The sequence below is a fragment of the Crocodylus porosus genome, unplaced genomic scaffold (assembly GCF_001723895.1).
Source record: "Crocodylus porosus isolate Cpor-Errol unplaced genomic scaffold, CroPor_comp1, whole genome shotgun sequence".
In the NCBI taxonomy this organism is placed as follows: domain Eukaryota; kingdom Metazoa; phylum Chordata; order Crocodylia; family Crocodylidae; genus Crocodylus; species Crocodylus porosus.
Window position 1 is genome coordinate 31,856,207 of NW_017728886.1, and position 10,043 is coordinate 31,866,249.

Here is a 10,043-nt window from a genome sequence, read left to right on the forward strand (position 1 = left end):
GTCAATGATGACCCCCAAGTCTCTTTCTTCTGTAGTGCTATCCAACGTAGCACTGCCGAGCCTATAAGGATGCTGCAGGTTTTTCCTCCCAAGGTAAAGAGAATTTGGTTGCATGTACATAAATACCAGTATCAGGTTTGAGTGTCCTGAGGCCAAAGAGGGCCTAGCACCTAGGTTTGCCACATCCTGAGCAAGTCCTCTTACCATCTTCATCTTTTATGGAGCTGCAAGCTTCCTTTTTCGACATCAGTTGTTAGACATGCTCTGCCCTGGCTTAAGTTATGAGGGGCTTAGGTAGTTTAGTCATTTCTGAGCACCAATTTGGACTTCAGGGGGTTTAAAGAAGAGCTAGACATGTTGGGTTGGCCAACCTGGATTGCTTTTAAGCATGCTTGGTAGCCAGGTTTTGGATGCCTAAGGATAATTTTCAGGCCAAAGTGTCTTGTGGTTGTTGAATAGGGTCATTTTTTACTCCTTTTTGTGATTGAGGCACCTACATTCCTCCTGGGTTGTTCAGGCAGATGTGGCCCTTGGTCTCAAATCTCTCCTGCATTTTATAAGACAGTGTTCTGACAGCCACAGTTATGTTCAGGGATCCTGCTTTTCTCTGTTTAAAAATTCTAAATACTTACGTATTTTGATGTTTGATTTTGGGTGTTTTTTATCATGAAAAATCAGAGCTCCTCTTGCCCTCTTCACTTACCAGGAGGTAGCTTTCCCCCTGCTGCTTTGTGGCACTGAGCAACCCTGATATGCCAGTGCTCTGCCCCTGCCGTTGCTCCTCACTCCCAAGCCCCTCACTGCTCTCCCCTCCCCCCAGCCCCAAGCACCTCCTTGCAGGCTGGAAGGCTGCCAGCCTGCAAGGGAAAACCTGTGATTTCCCATGGTTTTCTCATTTAAAGAGGAAAATCTGCATTTTTCTCCTTCAAATGAGAAAATGCATGTTTTTCTGTAGCAAACAGAAAACCTGGATCCCTGGTTATGTTGAATGCAAAAAAAGACAGAAGGTTCAGCATTTCCCAGAGGCTGCTTAATAGTTCTGCATTCAGTAGAAGCTGTGGGTAACTTCTTCGGTCTCCTGTCCAGTAGGTTTTGATTTTTCTTCCCTCCCTGCCCAACCCTGAATTCCAACATCAAAAGTTGGACTAAAAGTAAAAAGATGGGGAGAGAAATGTTGTGATTTCTTCTACATTGTTTCAATTTGTGGCGCTTAATTCTTCTTTCACATCCATTTTCCAGACAATGTGAGGTAGCTTTTCAAATTTAACTTTTAGTTTAGTTTTCATTGTAATTACACACCTTTATGCTCAAAACAAACTTTTCATCCTTTCTCTAATTACTTTCCCCCACCCCAATAAATTCAGTGCTTTTTCATGCTTACTTTTCTAGCACTTCCTACAAGACTCTCAACTACTCAGAGGCAGATGATATTAGAACCGTGATGGATAGTGTTTCTATGCAAGTGATGGTCTCTTCAAGGGTAGTATCTGATGAATGAGGGGACAGGTCCTGAGGAAGCAAAAAGGTTTTTAATTTTTTTTTAAATGAGCATTTTACACAACTCCCCACCTGATAGTAGACTTGGTAATCCAGAAGTGGGAATTGTCTGTCAACTTTTTGATCTTTTGTTTTGATGGCACTAATCTCTACAAAACTAGACAAGTATTGGAGAAACTTTTTCTAAGCCTCTTCGCTAAAAAGCTCATAAATTAAAGCACATTGCAGTACTTTGGAGCACAAAATAAAATAGAGTGGAATTTGAAAGGCCTTTTCCCTTGTGTGAAAATCAGGCTGTCTGGCATGCTTTGTGCTTGGAAAATGAAGAGAATGGTCATGTAACGTAATGTAAATGGAAACCACCCTTGCTGTAATACTGTCCTTATCTAGAGACACTGAGTGTTATGGAATGCTGTCAGTATAAAAGGATTTTTTTTACTTTTACCTACAAGTAAAATAGGCAAACCATTCAGAACAATGACAGTGTTTTTTATTTGGATACCAGATGGACACTTTGATTTTTCAGTTGTTTGTATATCCACACGCATGGTGCTCGTGTCCTGTATGCAAGTATCTCTGTATCTGTGTATGATTTTTAAAACAATAATAATTTTTGTTTATTTTTTGTGTCCCCCCCACAGTTTATTGTGGAGTGTCATGGGAATACACTTCTTCCCCAGTTTTTGGGCATGTACAGGCTTACTGTTGATGGAGTTGAGGTATATATGATTGTTACAAGAAATGTGTTCAGCCATCGTTTATCTGTTTATAGAAAGTATGATTTAAAGGTAAGAATTTTTTTTGAATATAAGTAACTGTTAAAGTAGCTGAAAGTCATTAATGGAATTATTAAAGCTGGTTGGTTTTTGATGTATTTTGCTTTTGATGTTGGTTGCTGGAAAATCTAACCACTTTATTAAATTAATATTATTGCTCAAAAGTTACGTGGGTTACTTCTAAAAGAAAAAGAAAAAAAAAAGCTTTGTGGTTAGCTGCACTATAAAAAAAAAAAAAAAAAAAAAGTTCATGCAATGCCATTTTAGCTGTATTGTGCATGTTTTAAAGAAGTGGTTTAGAAGAGTGTTTGCTAAATATAACTAAGTCCAATGGTTGAAGCTAAAACTATGAGGAAAAATATGGTGATGCAAACCTCCTGACTGCTGCGTGTCCTTGATCAACAGTGTGTTGGTGCAGTGTGTTGGTGCCACAGCTTACTTTGCAGAGCTCTTTTTTTCAAGGGGTAATAGTACCCCTTTAGTGGTATAGACTAGAAATGTGCAGCACTCATTTGGCTTTTACAGTGGTATTTCATTCAGGTACACATTATAACTGAATGTTACAGTAGATGTTGCTTGTACTACATCAAGCATGTTTTATCTTGGTTCCAAAATATGTTTTCCCAGCTCTTGTTTTGGGGCATCTTATTCTAACCTCATCCCCAAAACCTTCCCTTCTTTCTACACATTTTAGTAAATCTAATTTCCACATATTTTACTATGCAAGTGTGTCTACAACTTCACTCCAAAATTTAGTTCTGCCCCATCAATTGGTGCTAAATCACAACTAAAAAAAAAAGTTTCTTGCATGTTAAACTAATGCAGATTTCTTAGAGCTGACTGTGGTATGGTCAAGAACTGGCTTATCAGTGTCTAGCTTTGTTGGAACAGAGTTGGGGAGAAGGGGGAAGAGGAAGGAAATATTGTATGGCAGAGGAATACTTACTTTTTCTCTCTGATAGGGATACCTACACCTTGCCCTTAGTATACCTCTGGTAAACTAAATTATATGAGCAGTACCTTGATTTATAGAATCAAGTTAACTATGAACAGGCACATTTTGGTGATCTTCCAGATGGGTGACAAAGAATCAGTGAACCATCCCTTGGTTAAAGTGGTGAGAGGTGAATTACAAAATATTTTGGGAAGTTCAATTTGGATGCATATCTAAAAGTCCAGATACTTAAATAGTGACATCTGATATGTTCAGAAAAAGGTGTCATGATTACCAATATTTCTTGACCTGTTTGGAATTATTCAAGTAAATACTCTCCTTGTGTTGTATTCCTGTTAGATTAAATGAGTCTGTTTAAGTATGGTAATTACCATGCTCCAGCAGTCTCCTACATCTTGTGTTTCAGCATCCCTGCACTTAAAAATGGTTTCAGGGGTGCTTGAAATAAAGCTTTTTGAACGAGCTTTAGTTCAAGTGCCCTCACCACCATTTTTAAGTATGGGGACGCTCAAACGTAAGATGCTGCTCCCCTGGAGCCCGTGTACAAGTGCCCTCAGGTGCTACCCTGTAGGCCTGTACAACACTTCAGTCACCGATTCAATTCAGAGGAGATTTGGCCCGATTTTGCAGCCGAATCTCTGAATCTGAATCGAATCAGGAGACACATTAAAAGGTCCAATCGAATCCAAAGCCTCCAAATTGATTTGGAGCGATTTGGACATCTGGATCAGCTGGGGAGAGGCAGGCACAGCCAGGTGGTTACAGGTGCTCCTGCAGCTCCTCCGGCAGTGCCTCCCTCTCCCCGGGCAGGGGGAGCCATGGGAGAAGGCCCCATGACTGCCCTGCCCAGCCAGCCCCAGCCTAATCTCAGCACTTAAAAAAAGGAAAAAAAGAAAAAAAAAAAAGAAAAGGAAAAAAAGTCCTACGCTCGCTGAATGTATCAGGGGCTGTGGGGGCTCTGGAGCCTCCTGGCAGAGTCCCCCCACACAGCCCCCAGTCCGCAATCAGTGCACTGCACCTGCACCATGGGGCAGCTGTCACGCAGGTGCCAAGCACGGGGGGCAATCCCTGCTGCCTCCCATTGCCCTGTGCTGCATGGGGAGGGCTCTGCCACAAGTGCCCAGAGGCCCTGATCGCTGCTGTCAGAGCCAGCGAGTGCAGGGTGTGGGTTTTTTTGGGCCAGGATGCTGGGGGTGGGGCTCAGGGCGGGGTGGAAATTGGAGAGCAGGGGCTGTGCAGAAAGGTTTTGCCATGTGGCCCCAGAGCTCCCACAGCTGCAACTGCTGCCAGTGAGTGTGGGGGATTTTTTGGGGGGGGGGAGCTTGGGGGGTTTTTTTATTCCCAGACTGTGGGGGCTGCATGGGGGGCCTCTGTCAGGAGGCCCCAGAGCCGCCCACAGCCCCTGCTACAGCCAGGGAGTGCAAGGCATTTTTTGGTTTTTTTTGTTTTTTTAAGTGCTGCGACTAGGCTGGGGCCAGGTGGGGGATACAACCGGGCAGGACAACCTTGAGGGTTTGTTCCATGGCTTCCCCAATCCAGGGAGAGGCAGGCAGAGCTGTGGAAAATCTGCAGCAGCCCAGCTGTTCCTGCCTCTCCCTGGCCGATCCGAATCTCCAAATCAGCGCCGAATCTCCAATTCTGATTCAGCCAAATCAAATGGGGACAGTGATTTGAATCACTGAATCGAATCACTGTCCTCCAAATCGGCTGAATCCGAATCTGAATCAAATACTTCCCTATTCGCACAGGTCTGCTACCCTGCCCTGTTGTCTTCCTAATTTCAGACAAAGGTTGGAAGTACAGAGGCACTGAAGTTTAGAGCCAGTTCTTATTTTATTTGTGATGGTTGGTTTGCTCATCCATAGCTATGAACTTCCGCCACATCTGCCTTTTGGGTTTTGGTCAAACCATTACGCCAAGTGCCTCCTACTCTTTTGTCTAAAATTAGACAGAAGCTGGATGAATTGTTAATTTAACACTCATTTATGTAGAGGAGCAGAAAAATTGGCTTGCACTCAGCATGCAGCATAATCAGACCTGTTCCAACATAGCCATAATTTCCTGACCTTTAGGGCATGCAGCAAGGCACATTTTAGGAGAGCTGCTATAGATGCATGTTTCTAGAGTAAAATGGGAAGTTGGGTTTGTTTTTTGAGCTGCTTAGTTACTTAGTGTTGCATGTTTGGGATTGTTGTTTTCTTTCTGATTTATTCCATTTTACGTGTTCTTTTGAAATGCAGAGTACTGAGTAAGCAGCTCATTTATATATGTGTTATCTTTAACTTGTAGTAGTGCCTTAGGGCTCTAGGCCCATTTTGTAGTTGGCACTGTATAAATACCAATTATGTATTGGACCTGGGCCAATACCAAATTATTTTCAGGATGAACTTTAATCAAACAAGTTGATAGTGGCAATGTTACACGTTCTGCAAAGTCTGTGGGAACCACATCCACTGTAGTAGGTGAAAATTTAAGACATCAACTTAGAATTTATCTTTTTCTTTCTTTTTGTATTTGTTGGTGCAAGAAACATCTAAGGTAACTGCTATAGTTCAAATATCAGAAACAGTGAAGTACTTGAAGTACTGAGCAGTGCCCTAGCTGTACACTGACTGAAGTCAATGGGAGTCTTACCATTGATTTCAATTGGAGAAGAGGTAGACAACACTGAGTACTTTTGAAAGACTGTTGCTAGAATTTTGGTCTGCATTTTTTAAGCTTGATTTCTTTGTGCATTTGGCAGCACTCTACATAGACACAAAAGCTGGCAGGAGGGCGAAGGGCTGGGGTAAGGGCAGTGGCTAAGACCTACTTCTCATTCACATTGTTGACTCCCCTCCCCCACACCACCTCTTTTTTTTTTTTTTTTTTTTTACATGAAAGGGAGTATTGTGTGTGATGTATCTATCACAAAAAATATGGTTAATTAATTACATTAAAAACTTGTATTCACGAGGCTGTTGGGTAGTTTATGATAGTGAAGCACAATCCCTGCCCAGTAAAGCAGCCATAACAATGCTAATGGCTACTGTTCTTATATCTGTTCCCTCTGTTCAGCCTCCCAGACATCGCTACAGATCAACCAAAAACTGACGTTTTGGGTACTGGAAAACACTGCTTTCCCTTCTCACGGTCCCTAGCATTAGTGTATTCCTCGGCATTTCTAGACACTCTATGCACAATGCAACAAATGGATAGCCAGTGCCATACAGATGTTGTTGTGGACCTTTGTGTGCATGTTGTAGATACCCTGCTATGTCTTCACCAAAAAATGCAGTACCATGTAAGACAACATACCCAACTCAAACTCTAAACAAGCTAGCATAGATACTGGAAATAGTATAGTCATGCAAGTGTGGTGCTCTGCTCATGCTTCTGATACAAGAGTTCAGGCATCTCTGTATGGCACAGTATTCTGGCACTTGGGTAATACATCCTTTCCAGCAGTACCTACTATGTGAGGTCCATCCTGAACACTTAAGGACTGTTTGTGCTCTGAGCTGTTTAGTATCTGGAGAACATGCACATCTTCATTTGTCTCTTGCAGGCTAGTTAGAATGTACTACCATGTTTAACTAGTTTGAACATGAACCATTTTAAAACACCATTCAAACCAACTCTGTCAGCAAACATAGCGTCTTCTCCACTGTGGGCAAAGCTGAAAATGAAAATGCCGTTGCTCCCAGAGGTTACCTTCCCCTGCCCCCCCACCCCTCTGCCCAGCTTTAGATTGCAGAAGGATACTGTTTTGCCAACCCTACCCAACCCTGTACCTACTTCTGGCCTCTTATTGTTTTACATGTATATCCTGTTACATGTACATGTTTAGATCCGTTCTTTCTATTCCAGGGCTCTACTGTGGCTAGAGAAGCCAGTGACAAAGAAAAGGTATGGTGCAGTTACACTTATTCATTTACCTAGCTGTTAGCTCGTCCTAGGATAAGCATGACTAGTGCAGTTCTGTCCCTTCTGTGCTTTTTCCTTCTTGGATGTTCTGGTAGTCTTCCCTCTCCACTCTTTTTATACTCTTCTCCATATGTGCAGCCCTGGTAATATTGTTCTGTAGTGTGATTAAATGTCAGAGGTAAGTGTGCCAATCCTCCTTTTTCTGTCCCCTTCCTTTTACATTTTTCCTCTCCTCTACCCAACTCCCTTCATTTCTTCCCTATGAAAAGCTCATTGCAAGAGACTTCAGAAAGTTGTTGGGTTTTTTTCTTCTACTTTCTCCTTGCACTTTTCTTGCCCCTTTGCTGTGCTGTCAATTTATGGTTAATAAATTTTGCTTGGTGGCGCAACATTGCATTCTTTCTAGCATAACTAATATTGAGTCAGATTTTGAATTGTGAATGCCTTAGTGGCACAGATAACATCCATGTATATGTGAAAACTGGATAATAGATATAGCAATCCTGATGCCATACTTGTATGCATATGCAAGAAGGCCATTACACATGGGGCAGGTTCCCACTCAACATCTGTAGATATAGCCTTGGCATTTACTATTGAAAATGTTGTTCTAAATTGGTTCCTATCTCCTCATACCCCTTTTAGGTATTTCAATCTTAGGTTTGGTTTGTTTTGTTTTGTAAATGAAATCCTTTGGTTCTTTTTAAAAAGGTTTTTTAAAAAATTAAACTTTTTTTTTTTTTTTTTTACTTAAAACATTCTTTAATTCACATGTTGATCTAGCTGCACATCTACAGTCAAATGCCATGAGTGGATCAGAGCTACTGATGTGGTTTGTTATAGCTGAGGGATGTTAAAAGATAGTCTGTGGGCCGGATCTGGCCCACACAACCCTATCATCCTGCCTGCATGCTGTCTGTGAGTCTCGGACCAGTAGCTCTGCATGCAGCATGAACCAACCTGACTTAATATGCTACATGTGGGGCATGGGCTGCACAAGGCATGGGAGTTGGAGCTGGCACATGTACTGTATGCAGTGCTTTGGGGTAGTTTGTGTGCTGTGCCTATTCAGGACCAGCTTTGCACAGTGGATCAGAGCTGGTCCAGATGGGGCCCACAGACCAGCACATAGGGCCAGTTTGGCATGGGTACCACATGCAGCACACACTCCATGCTAGCCTCCATGTCATGTGGAGCATAAGCCCTAGACCAGGCCCACATGCCTCACATTTGTCAGTGGGAAGCAGGGCACGCACTGCATGTGGCACTGATACCAAACTACCCAACATGCCAGATCCACCACATGGGACTGGTCGCTGTGCCCAGTCCAACCCACAGATTAGCCCCACACCCTTCATCTGGCCCACAGGGCTAGATAAGTTTGACAGCCTTGCTATAGGTAAATTCATTTCACTCTGCTATGAGACTAATTAAACTGGTGTCTAATTATTTATCTGTCAAAGATTAACTGTCTCTTCTGCATCTTCAAACTTATGCTTAGAGAAGTTCCTTCTGAATTATGCTGTTGTAGGACTGCCAAGCAGTGTGGGTTTAATAGTCTTGCTTTGCTTCATCTTAGTATTCACTAGTATTTTATTTTTAGGTATAGTGCCCTCTATATCCCTTTGAGTGTGCCTGCATAAGTTACAATAATGGCCCTGATGAGTTGGTGGCAGACATAGTTAACTGGCAGCAACTAAGGCAGCTGTTTCTTGTGACTAATGGATTTTTTCTGCTTTAGACCTATGAGAAACACTTCGCTGTTGTTTTTCTCTCCCCCCCACCCCCAGTGAAATATTTGGACAGTTCAAATGCATGTGCCTTCCCACCCCTCCCAAGTATCAACCACTTACACCTCCCAAATTTAGATATCAGGAATCATAGCACCTCCAGTTTCCATTACCTCTTCTCTGCTACGTGAGGTTTCTCCATACCACAGTTTGAACTGCCCTTATTCTGGTAGTCTATAGTTGTAGCACAATTACAGGTCTGTTCCAGGCTGAGGGATTATTTAGAAACAGTGGAGGGTTAACAGGTAGAACAGCCTGAAGAGTACTGAAATATATTACTCTAAATGGTGGGGACAACATGTTACATCATAATCTGTATTGTTAATTTGAAATCAATCAATATTAAAGATATTCAGATTAGAGTCTAATTCAGAGTGTAGGGAGTCTCAGGAATACTGCTTGATCATCATATATGTGGTGCAGAATGTGATATATTGTGTTGGTATAAGTACAGTTAATATGCTAAGAATGGGACTCCAATTCTGAATATCAGTCGAAACCTGCTCACCCAGAAGTCTGTTATAACTCATATTGACTTTAATAGGATCAGAGTTAAACCAGTGATGAATGCTTTTTGAAATTACCACTCATAAACTCTAATTTAATCTAGGATGAAATCCTAGCATCTTTGAAATCGGTGACAAAAATCCTATTGACTTCAGTAGCCCCAAGCTTTTTCATTTTTTAATTTTGAACGTAATTTTCTTTCTGAATTGCAATCTGAAAAATGTTAAACGGATAATCAGCTGGTAGTCTGTAAAGGGCTGAAGTGGCATTTTTTTTTTAAAATCACAATTGTTTGTTTTTTTGGTGGGTTTCTTTTAGATCCAAGCAAACCTAGTGCTGCCAACTCAATGCTTTTAAGTAGCAGTTGCTCACAGCAAATATTTGTCATCAGCTCCTGATACCAAATATTATGAAATTACAGATATTTTTTTAAAATATGTACTACAGGTCAAGCAGAATGCAGGCTTTACAGAAGGAACAGTCTTTTCATAGACATCAGGGCTGGAAGGGACCTCGAGAGATCATGGAGTCCAGCCCCCTGCCCAAAGGGCAGGAAGTCAGCTGGGGTCATAGGATCCCAGCAAGATAAGCATCCAATTTACTCTTGAAGGT

General features: G+C 41.9%; 1 protein-coding gene across 2 annotated transcripts in view; it reads left to right on the forward strand.

Moving 5' to 3' along the window:
• The window catches only part of PIP4K2A (phosphatidylinositol-5-phosphate 4-kinase type 2 alpha), a 105,664-nt gene that overhangs the window by 59,931 nt on the left and 35,690 nt on the right, over positions 1-10,043 (forward strand). For both annotated transcript variants that reach the window (XM_019532119.1, XM_019532128.1), the window contains 2 exons: positions 2,139-2,285; positions 7,078-7,116. In XM_019532119.1, the coding sequence (XP_019387664.1) occupies positions 2,139-2,285; positions 7,078-7,116 (186 nt within the window). The remainder of the gene's footprint in view (positions 1-2,138; positions 2,286-7,077; positions 7,117-10,043) is intronic.